Source organism: Echinops telfairi, unplaced genomic scaffold (genome assembly GCF_000313985.2).
Source record: "Echinops telfairi isolate 266 unplaced genomic scaffold, ASM31398v2 ScPeMD7_7424;HRSCAF=8462, whole genome shotgun sequence".
NCBI lineage: Eukaryota > Metazoa > Chordata > Mammalia > Afrosoricida > Tenrecidae > Echinops > Echinops telfairi.
Window position 1 is genome coordinate 64,138,129 of NW_022111324.1, and position 19,600 is coordinate 64,157,728.

At 41.5% G+C, this 19,600-nt stretch overlaps 1 protein-coding gene and 1 pseudogene across 8 annotated transcripts in view; one reads left to right on the forward strand and one right to left on the reverse strand.

Annotated features, from left to right (window-relative positions):
* ESRRG (estrogen related receptor gamma) overlaps positions 1-19,600 on the reverse strand; it is a 710,000-nt gene that overhangs the window by 153,785 nt on the left and 536,615 nt on the right. For all 8 annotated transcript variants that reach the window (XM_045298142.1, XM_045298145.1, XM_045298141.1 and 5 more), the window contains one exon: positions 12,885-13,001. In XM_045298142.1, the coding sequence (XP_045154077.1) occupies positions 12,885-13,001 (117 nt within the window). The remainder of the gene's footprint in view (positions 1-12,884; positions 13,002-19,600) is intronic.
* LOC115872338 lies at positions 16,443-16,756 on the forward strand (annotated as a pseudogene).

Genomic DNA, 19,600 nt, shown 5'->3' on the forward strand with positions numbered 1-19,600 from the left:
CTCTCTCTCTCTCTCTCTCTCTCTCTCTCACACACACACACACACACACACACACACACACGCAGCCTAAAGCATATTATGCTCTCAGGGATATAGAGTATAAATCTTACCTTCACATTTTTGCTAATCATTTGAGACACATTATGCAAGCTCTATATCAACAATATAAAATAAAAAGCACCAGCTGGTTAGGCAGTATCTGTACACAAAATAACTTTTTGTGGCATGTTAAATACATTTGCAAATGGCTTAGCATCGAGACAAAACTCACAAAGAAGGTGGTCTGCTGCTGCTTATGACTTGGGAGTTTTGTTTAATACTCTGCATTAATGAGGGAGATTCGTGGGATAATATTACAACAGAGAGTGCAAGAAACACCAGGGAGGTCAATGCGGTTCTATTAACTGTCATCTAACACAGAAATATTTTCCTTGAATACCATTAAAGCTTTCTCCTTTTCTTTGTTCTGCTTTTTGAAGGCAGTAGGAACCCAAATTTCCCTACCAATAATTTCTGTTTTCAACTTGGCAGCATAATGATATTAGACTTGAGGAAGAAAGGGGGTGGGGGGGAGATTCACCTTGGCAATGTCTTCTTCAGAGGTTTTGTTTTGTTTTATTTTTAACAAAAGCTATTTTGTTAGAATCAATTACACTAACCAGGCTCTTTAAGTAAGAGATAACAAATTTGCTTGGGACTAAATGACCTCAGTAGCTTTATATTTTTTTAAAGAGAACCAACCTGGAAAATACTACACCCTTAAAATGAACATTGCATTAAAATGGAAGAAGTGCAACAGCAGGGTAATTAGACAAGTAAGTTGCTCTTTGTTCCCCCTGCTGATAGGGTACACCCAGAAGACTCTGCGAGCTCCCACTGCCACATATAAATCAAGACACAAGCTGAGGTTGTAGCAAAACAGTTCTGGGATCATTTTTCTTTGTATCCTGGGGGCTCCCAAGAATCAAAACAACTGATTGGAAAGATAAAATGTCAGGTAAATGAATAAATGTACAATTTGTACTCTCTCTCATATACATGTGTACACGTACACACACACACCGCTTCCTCTAAACTGAAATGTGGAAATCTCCTCTCTGGATTATGATAAGATGACTCATAATTAATAGAACCTCTGAACAAAGACTCTTAAAGTAAAAGAAGAGGAGCTGCTACCCTCTGTAGAGCCCTGCTGTTCTTTCAGTCGACAATTTCCTAAGCATCAGGCGAGCCCTTGTACCCATGAATCAGAGAATGGGATAGTGGCCTCCCAGTCCATACTCAAACAAAAACGCCAGTGATCGGTAACTATCCATTCCGAAGCACTGCCTATAGGGTGTCCAAGACTGCTACTCTTTAGGGAAACAGACTGCCACAGGGTGGCTCCCACCGTGTGGCTAGTGGGTTTGAACCACCATCCTTTGGATTAGCAGCCAACCACTCAAGCACTGTGCCACCAGAGTGTCTTTCAATTCTAAGAGCAGTAACTTTTAATGGATGTAGGATAATTTGTCCAGTCCCTTCAAAAAGGAATGTAAAATGTAAAATAGGCGTCGATTACATGAACTTTTTAAGAGCGCAAAAAATACAAGGAAGAAAAACAAAAAGATTATTCCGAATCTTTATTAAAAAGAGAGAGAGAGAAACGTAACAAACGGAAGACTTCCTATAAACACGGCCTGGAAGACTATTGTGACGCTCGCATTGGTCCTGGCTCATCATTTGCGCATAGGGTTTCCAAGGCCATGAGTCGTTTCAGGGACACAGTCTCACCTTTCTGCCTACGAAGGTCCAAACTGCTGACCTCCTGGCTAGCAACCCAATGTCCAGCCCAGAAAGTCCTGGGCTCCTGAAGATGGCCAACACTCCCTTGATGGATCCAGAGGCTCAATGCAACCTTTATTAGAGACTCGGCTGACTTTTCAAAGTGATAGGTTTATTCTAAAATTCATATGGCATTTCAATGACAGTTTAAACCATTCAGGACAGTTTAAACCATATGCAAGAGAAAAAGAATATCAGAGAATACAAATTTTCCCCTTTCCAAATTATGAAGCAATGATAATCAAAAAAGTGTAGGATTGGCACAAGAAGAGACAAATAAACCAAGGAACTAGAATTGAGAGACCAGAAACAAAATCCTGTAGAAATGGTCAGATGGTTTTTTGATAAAATTGCCAAGACCACTTAAAAGGGGGAAACGTTTTTTCAACCAATGGTAATGGGGCACCTGGCTATGTCGAATAATGAAGGTGAATCCTTACTTGACACCATATACAAAATTTAAATAAAAAATGGATCAAAGAACTAACTCAGTCAGAGGAAACACTACAAAACGCATTTGAAAAAAACATGCAAGTCGTTCTTCATGGCCTTGGGTTTGGCAATGGGTTTTCCGATACGACATCAAACACCCAGCAACCCAACAAAGCAGGTGCCACGGGCTTAATTTAAAAAGCAAATGGTGTGCTTCAAAAGACACCATAAAGAAAGTGAAAAGACAATCCCACAGAACGGGAGGATACATTTGCAAATCTTATGATTTGACAAGGGACTTGCTTCTAAAATATATAAGGAAATCTTACTACCAAAAATAAAGAAAGAGAAGTCATTCAGTTAGAACATGGGCAAAGCAGCGTTCGAGGGTGCACGGACGGGATCCACAGCTTGACAAATGCAGTCAAGGTCACTGGCTTGCACATGTAGAAGCTGTTTACCTGGTTTGTTTTGTGGTGTATATTCTCCATCAAAAGGAAAAGTTTTTAATAAATTGGAAAATATTGAACAGAATAAACCCCATGAGATATCCAAATGGCCAATGAGCACCGGAAAAGAACACGGGCACCCTTAATCAGGAGGAAAGTGCAAACGCACAGCACAGTGGGAAGCCGCTTTACCTTCAGGACGACGGTGAGAGTCCAAAGTCAAATAAGAGCAAGCGTGGGGAAGGAGGCTCAGCAGTTGGGAAAATTGTATTCCTTGCAACTTGGAATGTAAAAATAGGTGGTGGCTAGGGAGCCCAGCCTGGCAGTTTCTCGGATGACTGAAAATATAACTACGTGGTGGCCCTCTACTCCATCCCCAGATAGAAACTCACAAGAAATGGAAACATATGTCCTCGGGGAAATCTTTCCATAATAGCTCGAAGTTAGAAACAACGTAAACGTCCATCCAAGGACAGATGAGGGCGGTGTGGTGGAGAGTGGCGTGCCGAGGGAGGTTTCGGATCCAGAACACGAGGCTTCTTTCGGAGATGATGGGAATTTCCTAACATTGATTGTAGTAATGGTGCACAGTCCTGTGATTATACTGGAAACCATGGGATTGTACAGGTGGAATGAGTTAATGGTTTAAGTTTGAGATTTCTGTCACTATATAGAGCAGTGGTTCTCAACCTTCCTAATGCTGCAATTCTTTCATACAGTTCCTCATGTTCTGGTGACCTTCAACCATAACATTATTTTCAGTGCTACTTCATGACTGTAATTTTGCTACTGTTATGAATTGGGCAACCCCTATGAAAGGGTCATTCGACTCCCAAAGGGATCATGACCCTCAGGTTGAGAACCGCTGCTATAGAGTCCCTTAAAAAAAAGTATTTGTCACTAATCAGAGAGCTTGGCCCCTTTCAGATAACTGGAGGCACAACAAGGCGGAAAAATAAAAGATCACTTTAGATTCTCATGCTTTTTAAGGTTAACATCTTTCTTACAGTTCTACCCCAAAATAGAAGCTAAATCTGCTTGACCCAGACAAAAGAATCTAAACTTCCTGCTCCAGGGCATGCTCTTTTGATCTCCATCAATTTTGATTCTAAATACCTCCTCTAATGTACAATCAGTCCAAAAATTTAGCCAACTCACTTCCTGACTGAATCGAGCCTTACCGTTATGTTTTTGGTGGCCTTGTTCAACGCTTACTGAGAAGTCCAGTTTGAGAAGAGCAGGTTTTCCTCCGAAAGGGAGAGCCTCCCTCTTTATGAATGCATCTTAAACATGAAAGGGGCTTCACAAAGTTCGTGGAAAAGTCCCATTTCTTCGGACTCCACTTTCCCACACGTTTGGAGCTTCCTCATACATCTTAGACACAAGCCTCCTGTTAGAACCATAAAGTCTGCCGCTCTCTTAAATTCTCCGGACTCTTTCTCATTTACTCCAGGGGCTACAATTAATATTTCAGCTGGTCTACTATATTAAGGCACCCTGGTGGTTAGGGGTTACATGTTGGTTGGCCGACCACAAGGTCAGCAGTTCAAAACCACCAGTCCACTACGAGAAGGAGATGGGACTTTCTGTTCCTGTAAAGAGTTACTGCTTCAGCAACTCATGAGGCAGTTCTACCGTGTCCTCAAAGGTCGCCATGAGTCGGAATTGACGCCAGGACAGTGAGTGGGCTATTGTGCTGGACTGTGGGCAATGGACACAGGCAGGAGCTGCTTCCACTGTATTTTGAATAGCATTAGGGGATGAAAACTAACCATTTGGCCATATCACTGAGTTACCTATGTGGAATCTTCATGGTTGTGTTTTTCAGACATTTAAAAAGTGGGAGAAATACACATACATCACATTGAACATGATCATAATAGAAATAAACTTAAGAAGGTTATCAAATATATAACAACAGCAACAACAAAACCGACATACAAAAGTATGGTTATGAATAAAATAAATAACTACATCATTTGTTCATTCTTCTTCAAAGGAATTATTTAAACGGTATTATATAAGCTTGCTTAGAAACTTACTTATTTAGCTGTCTATATAGTAACAACACAACTTCAAATTAATCTAATCTGTGATGAAGTTTAGGATATCCACAGAAATTAAAATACACTGACTCCATTTTCAATATATTTACAAGAGCTGATAGGAAATGTAGAGAAAAAGATTATCAAACACAGGCAATATATATCAATACTTTGTCTCAAAGTGTTTCAATATCTATTAATGTGTCTACTGGTCTTTCAGCTCTCACTTCTGGTGGATTGCCCCCCAAAATTATCCCACAAAACCTATCTCCTGCTTTTCCACAAAAAGAACGCCTATAAAGTGTATTCGATTAAGAGAAAATTTATAAAACCACTTCCTGCATTGATCATATACATGCTATTACATTTCCGATCCTTGCCTTCGTCACCATCAATATAACTCTTTGTGTGACATATTGGAATGATGTCACTGACTTTATTGAATCTTTTTCCCACAGAAACATGACTTTGCGCATAGGGAAAGGGAGACTTAAAACTGAGCAGATTTGCCCAAGACCAGTGCTGGGTGGTGGCACTGGACTGCTTACTGCAAGGTTGGTCGTTCAGAACCACCAGCTGCTTCTCAAGAGAAAGATGAGGCTGTCCTCTCCCTTACAGATGTACAACTTTGGAAGCCACTTTGGGTCAGGATGGACCCAATAGCAGTGGGTAGGTGGTAGAAATCTCAGAGTAGATGCAAAAACACAATATGTTTCCAAGCACAAAGAAGCTCACTTAGTCTTTATAGAGTTCACTACACTCTATTTCCATCTGCCCTTTTTCCACCACCACCACACTCTGAGATAAACGTTTCCCCAGTCAAATTTCCCGTGGCTGTGAAGTTCATGTAGGTGCTGCATGACATGGTGAAATGCGTATCTGCTGACTCAAAGGCTGGAAGCTGGGTGCCCCTGGGAAGAAAGGCTCGGTGGTCTACTTCTGAAAGGCCACCACTAAGCAAGAGCCTATGGAGGGACACATGGGGGGGGGGGGTTTGCTGAGAACCAGAGCCAACACTGCCAATGGGTTATCTTATCTTTGCTTTATTCTGCTTTGATGACATTGATAGAATTCTTATATTCCTGCATATTTAAAACTATGTGTCTTGTCGATTATAATTATCATTGGGGTGGAGAGTTTGTCTCCATTCTTTCCCTCTTCTCGTGTTTCTTTTTTTGTTTTGTTTTTTGGTAAGACAAGGAGTCAGCTTTCCTAAACTAGCCTTCATAGCATGTAGTAAAAACTTCTGCTTGAAAACTTCTTTCTTTCTGTATGTTGACGCTCTTCCCTTGAGGCTAGATATTAAAACCCAAGTTGATTCATGGCTTTTCTGAGGAAATCATCCCTTACTGATAGGTTCTCCTAAAAAATGGTTTGGAAAAGACCACAAAAGCCACAGATGCTGCCAAAAGATAACATGTTTTGCATCACTCTGGGATAGTGCAGCAAGTCAACGTGATACCTGACACTAGCTGGCATCTCCTGCAAAGCATGTGTCAGGCCCTGTGACTACTGAACTCCTTCGTCTTCACAAAAAACCCAACCTGCAGTGCTGTGTGCACAAATAAAGAGGCGAGGGAAGTGAGTCTCCCAGAGGTGATGGCACTTGTTTCGGGCCCAGTCACGGGGCAGCCAGGGCTTGAACCTGGCTCCACTGATGCTCCTCATGGTCCCCAATAAACAAAGCTCATGTTAATCTAGTCCGAACTCTAGACCACTTGGTACTGTAAGCACTTGGGACCCTGCAGCCCCTTTCTGGATGTTCACAGCAACTGTTTATAGCATCACAGCAATCTTGTTATCATAATTCTACAGATCAAGAAATCAAAGCCAAAATAATCATTTTTTAAGCAGAGTAACAAGGCACACTTTATTAACAAGAAATAACTAAATGAATCCTGTACACAGCCCAGATTCAGCTACACTTTGGCAGGCTAACTATCCTGTTGGGAAATACCGTGTGTAGGTTTGGGAGAGTCTCTTGCTAACATGTAAGCATACAATTTTAGGAAGAAAAACATAAAAGCAAACTTGAAGTTCCAAGGTGAAATCCACTATGCCAATAAATAACAAAAACTCTCGCACCCTTTGATCACAGCATTCTATACCTAAATAAAATAATTATGGCTTTCATAAAATGTCTGTTTGCCACTGACAGAGAAATAACTGACCCAGTCGATCCTACAGTAGCCTTTAAATAACCAAGGAGAGAGATCAAAATAAAAATAAATCGTGACCAGATTTATAGGTGCACCTTGATTAGTTTTTGTTTTGTTTTGTTTTTTTCCTTCAAATAAGCAATACCTAGAGGGAAAAAATGAAAAGGGAATGTTGGGACCAGATATCTGGTAACAGATGGGTTTCCTCTGACATACAGAATGGTATAATGCTGAAAAGTAACGCTAGCCCATCATTCCTGACCCTCACGAGCGAAGCACAGCTCAGAGAAAGACGAGGGGGATTTTTCAGGCTGTGAAATGTTACAACCTCTTAACTGTCGTTTATTTAATGGAACTTCACAAACTTTGGATATGTTGTAGCATACAAGCGAAGCACAGCTCAGAGAAAGACGAGGGGGATTTTTCAGGCTGTGAAATGTTACAACCTCTTAACTGTCGTTTATTTAATGGAACTTCACAAACTTTGGATATGTTGTAGCATTCTGTTGTTTTCTCTGGAAATACAACTTTTAGTTTTACTTCACTTGGTAGCAATTTTTAAAAACTATTTCTTGAACATTTGGAAGTTAAAATGGAAAAAAAAAACACAGTCCATTCGTAAATAATTTGCGGGAGAATGCAAAACCCTAACTTAAAAAAAAAAATACGACAAATAATGTGATAGGATTGAAATTGTTTACCCATCAGCCACTGCTTCCCCTTTACACTCCCACATGTACTCTGTGAGCTTTCCTCAGTGATACACTTCAATTAGCAGAGATGCCAATCAATGAAGCTAAGAATTACTCTTCCCCAAAAATAGGTCTGTTTTTCCATTAACCACCTTTTAAATAAAAAAAAAAAGTTAAACACCTCTTCATTTCCTTCAGGCAGCACTTTATCTAAGATGTACCTGGCTAGTCAAAGAAAAACAAAAAACCCGTTCAAGGAGGGCAGGTTCCCGTCAAAGCTGTTGAAATCTGATTTCATTTCAGATGCTTTGAGCTAATGTTCTTTTTTTGGTTTGGCTTGTTTAAATAGATTTTCCCTGTCAATTTCCAGACCTGCTGTGGCATCAGCCTACACGGACTGCTGTGGTCAACACGGGGGTTGTAGCAGCAAATTTTATTATGGACTGGTAATTGAATTGAACAGGTTTACATTTGAATAGATTTACTACATCATGATCTCTGACATACTGCATGGGACTGAAATCCCTCTCCATCCATAAAGATACATTTAAGACAATATCATTCTCTCCAGGCTTCAGAAGCAAGACTGAAGCCAAGGAGATGGCCAAACATAATTGTGCATTTGTATGCGGGGTGTAAAGCAGTATTTCACAGTACTTTTTTTCTTAAGTACAAAAGAAAGGGACTATTCCATATTTATGCCTAACCATCTCACCCTTTCTGTGTGCGGTAGCGGTTGGAACACTAATGTGGTGCCATTAAAATGGGCACAAGGAAGTGGAGGAAAAATAAATTATTATTTGAGTATATCAGCAACAGCAGCAATTCCCTTGAAAACAGACCCTCTAAAGGCTTGATAACAGCAACTGAAGAGGTGTGAATTATAGATAAGCCCTGTCCCATTTACTCTCACCAAGAATGTTTAATTAAACGCAGTTCACACTCTCCAGCCACTATTACTACCCTTCGGGATTGCTCCTAATGGGGGTGGGGGAGGGTACCACATTGGGGGAAAGTCTCTCCCCACCCCCTACTTCCTTAAAACCTTGAAAAAAGGGATAAATTATGTGGAGTGGGCAAGCAGTGGAAAAACTGGAGCAAAATAATAAAAAAGTCGGCCTACTTGGATATGAGAGCATTCCATGTACTTTAATTTTTAATATAAAATTCATTCGCTTATAATTGATTGTATTATAAAATGTGCTGCATTTTAGTCTGATATAGGTTAAGGCAAAAAGCAAGCGAAAGTTTTTCACTTTAAGAAGTCATCTCTCTCACCAGGGGTCCTCATGGCTCAGTGGGTTAAGCAATGGACTGTTGACCAAAAATCTGTTCTTCAAACTCACCAGTGACAGGAAAAAGATGCAGTGGTGTGCTTCTGTAAAGATTTACAGGCTTTATACCTCCACAGGAGGGGGAGAGAGGGACCAGATTTCAACACGGTGTGCCAAGACATGAATGCAACATACTGGCATGAAGCAGCGTACCAAGAGAGGTCTGCGGGGCTGGCCCCAATCCCCAATACACAGACACCCCCCACCCCACCCCCAACTCAGGGAGAGAGGCACATCTGATCAGAGCACACAGGAGCAAATGAAGAGGGAGAGAGAGAGAGAGGGGAACACATCCTGGCCCACCAAGACCCGAGGATGATATTCTTGCTCAGAGCAGTCAATGCCCTGAGAGGACCATAAGGCTGGCCCCACTACGAGACACGATGTCCCTCACTGACCCATGGCGCTATGGGGACAACACTGGAGGCATAGCGCGGGGATTGTGCCAGATCTGACATCACCACACCAGGGCAAAACTAAGGGTGCGCAACAGAGCACCAAGGGGAGCATAGCAATGAAGTCCCCAGGATACAAAAAATGGACTTTGGGGCCAGGGCATGGCACCCTATCAGACAACACCAGAAAACACTCCTAATGGCAAATAAACTATTTACAGGGTTTTCTTTGTCTGTCATTGGTTTTTTTGGGTGGTTGTTATTTTTATTTTATTTTGTTGTTTTGTTTTGCTCTGTCTTGTTTTTGTGCTTCTTATTGTCTATAGAGATCCGATGAATGGGATATATACTCCAGAGGAGAAAACAACGGGACTGATGTTTCCAGGGGGACATGGGAGAGGGGGAGACGGGGGAAAGGACGTAGGTGTTAACAAACCCAGGGGAAAGGGAACAATAAGTGATCTAAAATCAATGGCAAAGAGGACATAAAATGCCTGGTGGAGTTTGATCAAGGGCAATATAGCCAAGAGGAATTACTGGAACCTGAATGAAGGTGGAATATGATAGTGGGACAAAAGGAAAGTAAAGGGAAATAGAGGAAAGAACTAGGAGGCAAAGGACATTTATAGAGGTCTATATACAGGCATGTACATATGTAAATTTATTTATATATAACGATAGAGAAATAGATCTCTGTACATATATTTATATGTTACCTATTAAGGTACAGATGGACATTGGACCCTAACTCAAGTACTTCCTCAACGCAAGAATACTTTGTTCTAATAATCTAGCATTCTGTGATGCTCAGCTTCCCAACACAATCGCTGAAGACAAAATGGGGGTATAGCAAATGTGGTGAAGAAAGCTGATGGTGGTGAAAGCTATATCCAAAGATATAGCAACTGGGGCCTTAAAGGCTTGAAGACAAACAAGTAGGCATCTAGCTCAGAAGCAATAAAGTCCACATGGAAGAAGCACACCAGCCTGTGTGATCATGAAGTGTCAATGGGATCAGGTATCAGGCATCGAAGACCCAGAACAAAAAAATCATATCAATGTGAATGAGGGGGAGTGCAGAGTGGAGACCAAAAGCCTATCTATAGACAACTGGACATCCCCTTACAGAAGGGTCACAAGGAAGAGAAGAGCCAGTCAGGCTGCAATATAGCACCGACGAAACATACAACTTTTCTCTAGTTCCTTAATGCTCTATTCCTGCCTGCCACCCCCACCCCACCCCCCCAACTATCATGAACCCAATTCTACCTTACAAATCCTGCTAAACCAGAGCATGTACACTGGTACAGATAAAAGCTGGAAACACAGGGAATCCAGGACAGATAAACCCCTCAGGACCTATAATGAGAGTAGCAATACCAGGAGGAAAAAGAGGGAACCGATCACAATGATTTACATATAACTCCCTCCCAGGGGGACGGACAACAGAAAAATGGGTGAAGGGAGTCAGTGGTTTGTGTAAGACAAGAACAAAAAACAAACATAAATTATCAAGGGTTCATGAGGGAGGGTGGTGGGGGAGATGGGGTGGGGAATGAGCTAATACCAAGGGCTGAAGTAGAAAGAAAATGTTTTGAAAATGATGATAGCAACATATTTACAAATGTACTTGACATAATGGTTGAAAGTATGGATTGTGATAAGAGCTGTATGAGCCCCCAATAAAATGATTTTAAAAGTTTTACAGGCTCAGAAATCCCTTGAGGCAATTCTACCCTGTTCTACAGGGACTCTATGTGGGTTGAGCTCTTATTGTTGAGCCTTCAATTTTTATGGTGTGTGTGTCTGTGTGTGTGTGTGTGTGTGTGTGTGTGTGTGTGTGTGTGTGTCTCAGAATGGTCATATGAGCATCTTCATCTAGTAAGAGTAGCTATATACATTAAATCTATAACTAGGCACCTTTTCCGTTTGTTTTTTAACTTGACCATGTATTTTGGCCATCTCTCTTTTCTTAAGCCTGTTCTCATTAAGACATAGATGTACCACTGCCATCAAGTCAAACATGCCTCCCAGCAACCCTACAGGATGAAAGAGAACTGCCCCAGTGGGTTTCCAAGGCTGTCACTCTTTGTGGGATCAGAAGGCCTCATCTTTCTACTGTGGAGCAACTGGTGAAATCAACTGCTCATCCTGCAGTGAGCACTCAAACACATGCCCACTTATGCCACCGGGCTGATAGATAGATTGATAGAGAATTTACAAAGGAATATAGAAGTTGAAGACAATAGGAATGAAAGGTTTCCTTTGTTCCTAGTCATGTGAGGGGGTAGATGACTCTGGTAATAGGTGGAGATATACACCCAGGTATAAATGGATTCACTCATCTTTCTATAATACCGTTCATAATAAAATATCTGGATATAAGAACCCACCATGAAAAAATTAGGATATTGAGTAATGCCATATCTAACAGACCTTCAGGTTTGTCTTTGGTGCATAAATACTTAGGTTTATAAAGATTTGGGAGTCAGTGGGATAGGAGACTTCCAGTAAAAATATCTCAAGTGGCAAATTCAAGGAACAAAGGACGGATTCAATGGAAGCTGTACTTGATTTTAATAACTCTAACTTTTAGACATCTTAATTTCCTCTCCATTTTCAATGACTAGATTTTCATTTTTGACTTCATAAAATTATACCATAGCCACCTGAAAATCTGGTGATTTCTCATGAAGGAAGAAGCTGGAAAACCTAAAAGTGGTATTTGGAAGCACGTGCATAGGAGGTAGTTTCCCCTCCCCCCATAAAAATACAAATTAACACTTAATTTTTTAAAAAGTAAACACTGGGTTTTGCAGAGAAGAGCACAAGTTCTTTCCTAGTCTGCCCTTAGTAGACATGCCGGAACTTACACGGATCTCAGGTCTGGTGACCTGAGGAGAACACGTGAGTGAATTCTGGAATCGGACTCAGTGGGTTTCATTCCTGGCAATTTGCTCAGCACTGAGGCATGTTTACCGTAATTATTCAGTATCTTGGTTTTGTTGCTATTCCACTCCTGACACCCCGTCACTTCCCTACCCCGCCCCCACTACCAACCTACCAAAAAAAAAAAAAGGCAAATGGAAAACAATTTTAATAACATTGTTGCAGACTCTTTATAATAGGAAGTGAGACCCAAAGATAATATTGCCAAGAAACAAAGAATACTGTGAACCCCAAGACGTGGAAAGAGAGAAAAACCGTAATAAATCTGAGAAGAGTAGGAAAGAGACCACAACAGGGTCCTCTTGCTTTTCCGTTCTCATTTGCATTCTGCGAACTAAACAGATAACACTCAGAGCGAGAAAGCAGAAGGGGTGGGGTTTGCTGCACATCAGATGTGCCCTACCTTGTCCCTTCTGCTGACGTTAAGCAATTTTCCACAGAGTATCAGAAAGCTCGGCTGTAATACAGTATTCTACCTTCGGACTCAGCATACTTACTTTGATTCCGTCTTTTCCTGCTTTCTCTAAAATTGTTATTCCTGGCCCATCTCAACCCACACGCTCACCCCCAGCCTAACTCGTGGAGTCAGTGAGAAAATGTCTTACCTTCTTTCAGCATGCCCACTTTTAAGCACTTCATGAAGCGGCAGGCCTGGCACGATTTACGTCTGCGCTTTGTGATTTCACATTCATTGGTGGCAGGGCAGCTGTATTCTATATTACCTACAGCACAGGGGGTAGAAAAAGATGCTGTTAGATTTGAAACTCCCAGAACAGATTAGCATCCTGACAACAACGTCAAATTGTTACTCCCCTCACTCGAAAAAACAGCCAAGAAAAGTCACCGGGGATCAATGTCTCAAACCTCCTGACACTGGATTCTCTGCTCCAACCACTGAGCATGCATTGAACAATGAGGAGCTACACAGCGCGGAGCTCTCCCAGAGATGAAGTTACAAATGAAACACTACAGGGCAAGGCTTATGCCAGCCCTGCCTGGTAATGTGTTTCCAGAATCTCAGGATGGAAAAGAAAGGTCAATACAGATTATTCCCATAAAAACACAAACTCAAAACTGTGCTTTGGTATCATCGATCCTGGATTTCTTTTCGTTAGCAATGCTCTACTGCTTCCGGCTTATTGTCTTTACAACGCTGAGCAGAAGAACCCTCCCGGTGACAAATGATCAGCAGGCTCATTTGGAGCCCAGAGGAGTCGGAACTGACTCCACGGCTGTGGGTTTAGGTTTAGATACAATCCTAGGGGGCAGGAGCTGAACGGACAACACATTTACCACCGCGGTGACCAGCGCCTGGGCGCATAATTCCATGCTTAGTAAATGCGTACTGATGATCATTATCATGTCTGTTTCCTGATTTGCATAATTAATTCCAAGCTCTTCAATGCCGTCAACACATTACAAATAAACGCTTTAAAATCATATGTTTGTAAATAGTTTTTCTTATTATCAGTGTTTGCGTCATTTAGAATAGTACCTACATTTTGGAAACCATGTAGGCAGCCAGAAGACCCAAACTTCACTCTTTTTTTCAATTAGGGCCAATGGCAGTGTGTGGGATGTGCTGTGGGGCTGCCCACCGCTTGGGAAAGAAGCTGCCTTTAACATGAAACTTCCCTCCCCTATCAGCTTTGTCACACAGTGCTTGAAGGTCTTTCGTTACTTCCTAACCCTTTCCCCTTGTGATTAAGTGCATTAGTATCTTAATGAAAATGCATTCTGTTTATTGCCCTCTTGGGAAGGGGGAGGTCATCGCACCAAATGCATAAATTGTCATCAGAGACAGTCAGAGCATAATTGCAATTTTGCTGCTCCATGTTTGCCATACTCGGGGTCCATCCAAGTCCCCTGAAACAGGCGCCGATTCTAGTAATTAGCATAGAGTCTGCCTGGGACCACAGCATTGATGAAATATTTCAGAGTTAATCACACTTTGTAAACACTGATTTATATTGACTACCTTTCTCCAGACTGATGTCTCCTCATTAAATATCACATTAGTGGATTGCAGCACTGCACAAAGACTCAACTACTCAGCAACTGTTAATTCAACAGGAAGGAATACCTAACCATTTATACCTATGGAAAATTGGCTCAGTATGCACCACTTAAATGTGTATGTGAGGGGGAGTCTGTAGATTATAAATTGAGATACATCTATCAATAGTGTTTGACTAAACTATTATTCCAATGCAGGCATTTACAAAAACAATGAATGATAAGAAAAGGTTAAATAAAAGAGAACATGAATCTCATTGACCGAAGAATCCACCATCATCTTCCTCGAAGATATTGTTGGCTCTGCATTCAGAGAAAACCAGGACAAGGCAAGGAACCAGGTTGGCTGGGTGATGGCTGAGAATAAATGGATTGAAAACCTGAACTTTCGATGAACACTTTTCTGTGTTGACTTCCTCTAACCATCACTGAAAATGGCCGTTGCATCCTGCAACAGTTGCTGTGGTTGCTAGCAATTGTCCAGGGGTTAATTAGCATTTTCTACGACCAGATCCTGCCTGTCTACGTGGCTCTCTCTTGACAGATCTTAAAAAGAAGACTAATTCATTCTGCTCTCTTAGCAAGGATGAACAATGGTTATTAGATCAAAGATGATAGATAGATAGATAGATAGATAGATAGATAGATAGATAGATAGATAGATAGATAGATGATAGATAGACAGATAGATAGATATAGAGATATTCTACCAAGCTGTATATTGCTCACTGTCCAGTACTGAAGGCATGATTCGACATCTGCCCTGCCTGTTTAGCCTAATGCTCAAAATGTCTACCTAAATGACCTACCATCAAAAATGTAGGTGAACAATCTTTCAAAATAAGCTCCTCTTCTCTTTCAAAAAGTGTCCTTCCTATCAGCATACGTGTGACTTAAATTAGGCACATGTGACCTCACACCTAAACTATTGCAGCTCTCTCCTAACTGGGCTGGCTCTCTGCCTCCAATCTGTTCCGCTCTCATCCACCCTGCATACTCCTCACCCTATCATATCACTGTCCTCATTAAAATGGCAAACAAAACAAAAAATAGATACCGATGGCTTCCTGAGTTCAATATAAATTATTAGACTAGCACATGAGGCTCTCCCACAATCTCTCTTCTACTTTACTGGCAATATTACAATTACTATCCTAAATGCACTTTCCAACATGACCGTTTTTGTTTGTTTGTTGACTTACTTACTTACATACTGTGCCCTCAGACTTGCTTCTGAGAATGCTCTTTGACCCTCTTTGCTTCTTGAATTGAGTCCCAAGACTCAATGGGCAACTCAAACACCATTTGAACCTTTCTTGAACATTCCTGGGGCTCTCCCAGCAGAAAACGATTACTTGGGTCTCATCTCTTCAGGTTGTCTCCTCGTGCACGGCATTTTGTTATACCTTTTTAACAGGTACATCCCCATCAGATAGGAGAATGTGGAGGGCTATGGTCATGTCTTACACTAGAGGAAAAAACATTCTTCCATCAAAAAAGCTGTGTGTATGTAAAATAAAACACTGCCCCGTAGCGAAGTACAATTTCTTAGTATGATTCTTCTGTCCATTTCTCTATCAACTCTCACCAAATGATGGGATGGAGCCATGCAACTAAAATGTAGAGACTCTAACTGGAGATGGGTTAGTTTTGCCCTTCCCCCGGGTATAAGTGAGCCATCTCAGAAGGAGTAGAGAGAATCCTGGGGCCACCAAGAACGAAGAGTCACAGTGGAGCACGTACAAGATCCCAGTCTGAAAAGGTGGAGGTAGCAGAAGCCGAGACTCAAAGACCCTGAGACAGCGCAAAGGAGCCCCACTGAGTCTGAGCAGAGTAGTAGCAAGGAGAGCAGGAGGCAGTCAGGCAGTCAGGCAGAGTGGCAGAGGGCTCCTGACCCCTGTAAGCAAGGGTGAAGGGACGACGAGGCTGAGGATAAGCGTGACCCTTGGCTGCTCGCTGAGAAGAGCTGCTGTGGATGACAGACTGTATCTTTACTCTTTACTAACCGGCCAACGTCCCTAATGACCCCCATAATCATGAGTATTTACTGTGAGTTCTAGGTAGCCACTGCAATGGCTTGCTGGCTTGCTGAATCCAGCCAGAGAAGTAGTGTCATGGGAGGACTTTGTCACAATAAGCCACAAAGGATGGCGGGGGCTCCTGCGATCGCTGGCACTCCCATGCAGCTGGAGTGCTTGCTGTTTGCTTTGAAGAACTACTTCAACCGAACTGTTGCTCTCATTAATTAATTCTGATAGGCGAACGGATGTGGGAACTCTGGAAAGTTGTAACCAGACCATGAGTTTGATTTTGGATGAAAGTCAGGAACGAGTAATTGCGCTTTTCACGGGGAGTAGGACAAGTGGTAATGGTGAGAGGTGCCAATGCTGCAGGCACTGGAGAAATTGATGAAGAGACTGATTCTGTACTTGATTTGGGGAGTATCTAAGCAGAACCTTGAAACCGTCGCACACTAAGAGGAAAGGACGACGAGACATCTGTAAGCCTTTGTATAGAAACGGATTATTCCGAGGAAGATGTGCAGAACCTTTATGAATGAGTAATTGTGGATTTTGAATCCTTGGTCCATTGTAACAGGATAATGTAAATTTAAATATTTCTCTATTTTGCTAAAAATTATTGTGTGTGTGCGTGTGTGTGTGTGTGTGTGTGTATGTGTGTGGCTTCAATCCTAAATTTCGTAGCCCGAGGATATTTTTCTATTAAGTGGTCTGAGAACCTAATGATTGTTTGGGGAGATTTGTGAATAAATCAGCACTATCTGATTCTTTAGAATATTAATGGAAACTCTGTTGTAAAGAGAAATGTGCATCATGTAAATCAAACATACAATTACCATCAGGAATGCGGCACTTTCCCCTGGTTTCGAATAGCTCCGAAGAAGGTGCACTCTATCTTTTGCGGCCATGTGAACCCCCATGTTACTAGCACTCCTCCTATGGTGCTCGCCAGTGCTTTATGGGGTTGCTCGCCAGCCCGGGGTGTGAGTAAAACTGTGTTTCACTAAGAAAAGGAATAAAACCAGTGAAGGTGTAATGGATTAGGGCAAGGAAATAAGGACTAGACTGCTGATGATGGATAGGAAAGTAGGTTTGATATTGAAAGATATTGGTAAAACTTTTGAGATGCCTAATTATTTTAGTATTGTACAGTATAAACATTAAGATTGCGCTTTGTGAGATGTATATTATCTAAAACTGATAGGTGCTTTTCTTGCTTTTGATTTTTAAGGATAGGGAAATGTCTAGTCTTTCAAGGCAAGTGTTTTGTTTACAAAGGTGAATAAGTTTATATGAAAGCAGTGTTTTCTACTTTTTTTAAAAAAAAGGAGAGCAGGGCTATGTCTGACTTCTGCTTTACAGCAATTGGCCAGGGACTGGTAAGTAGCCTCCTCCTTTGTTTAGCCAAAGGAGGTCAGATGTGGCCCCCACACCACTGTCTCACTAGTTACTGCGCTGTAATGTGGCAACCCTTACATGGGTGGAGGCACTGAATGTCTCACTAGGAAACAACACTAAGGACACTGGGAAAGCCAGTCCACAAACAAATTTAAACCCTGAATCCATATTACCTCCTGAAGTAGCTTTAATACTAAGTAACCGTTTAGCTCAAAAGGTAAAGACTGTCACCCTGGAGCACTGAGTTCTGCTTAAAAAAAAACAAAAGTATCTCCATCTTATTGGTAGCTAATAGTAGCATGGATGAGAAAGCTGGAGGGGCAGGGTTGAAGTCAATGGCAGTGGAAGAACTTGAAGAAAGATGGCATGAGATTGACACGGTGAAGGATGCAGCAATGTCAGCGTTGACGGGAGAGGCTTCTGCTGTGTATATTTTCGCCAAAACACAAAATATATTTTAAGTAGAAGGAAAGTAATTAATTTTAAAGCTTTGAAAAGTAGCTTTGACAAAAAGGGAAATGTCTGACAAAAGAAGGAGAGATAATCAAGGGCAAAACCAAAAATCATACCAAGGCTTCTGTGTAGCAAAGAGTAAAAAGAGGAGAGAAAAAAGCTGTAGGGTGCTTTAAAGTGAACAAAAGTACATTCTGATATGAAAGGAAAAGAATCAAGGGAAAATAAAATTTGAAAATGCAATAGGTGGCACTAAAAGATCAGAGCTATTTGTTTATTTTTATCTCATTCTAATGCCTTTATTATTTACAAAATGGGTACTCTAAGAAACAGTCACAATGGGAGAAAGTATGTTTCAGTAAGAGTAGCTGAATCTAGGAAGGGGTTTTCAATAGATGCTTTTTAATATCTTTTTTAAACAGAGGATATTATGTCAAATGGCTACGTGAAGGTTGTAAATCACATATAAGGAACCACTCCAGGTTCCTTTGTAATCATCCACCATTGACAAAGATAACATAAGACAGGGGCTCTTTTTTTTTTTTTTAAGCGTGATGCCTTAGATTCTTTTAAAAGGGACCACATAAGAAGTTCCCCAAAAGAGCAGGCAAAAAGTGTGGAACAAACCCAAGACCATAAAAGAGGCCAGGCTTACTAGTTGGTTGGAGACTGGTGGGAACACATAGACCAGGGCTGTTAGTCACCCTTCGGGTCTGGAACTTAACTCCACCCCTCAACCCCACCCCACAGCTCAAATGTTAGCCTGAAAATCTACAAGCTCATGAAACAACAACAAAAACATAATACAATAAAGCACTAGTGCGATACACACACCTTAGACACTTTGAGATCAAATGGGCAGCATTTGCCAAGGACCAAGTTCAGAAAGGTGGGAAAGGCAGGGGGATGGAAACAGGGTACGTGGGAAAAAGGGACGTAAGTGATCAAAATGTGTTTGCACTGCTGAATGTATAACCACTGATTTGCTCTCTAAACCAATGCAACACAAAAAGATTAAAAGCCAGTATATTTAGAAAATATAACAATTTAGGAGGTAAAGCATGGTGCCTTAGAATGAATTCGTAAGATGGGGCTCTATTTTATTGACTGCGGAATCCTGAGCTTATCAATGATTTTTTTTTCTATCACATGCCAGGATTTTTGTTGTCATCTATTGGGTGGGAATAAAGACAGGTGGTCCCTGTGTATGAGATGCCTACAGTCTTGTGGAAGAGGCGAACCAGACCTGTGCCGTTGAGTCAATTCTGGCTCCTGACACCTCATACATTACTGACTGGAGCTACCCCTGAGGGTTTTCTTGGCTAACACTTTTACAGCAGTCAATGTTCAGGGCTTTCTACTGCTGGGTGGGTTTGGACTGTCAGCCTTTAAGGTGACCAGTGGATTGCAAACCCTGGTTGCCAGCTAGATAA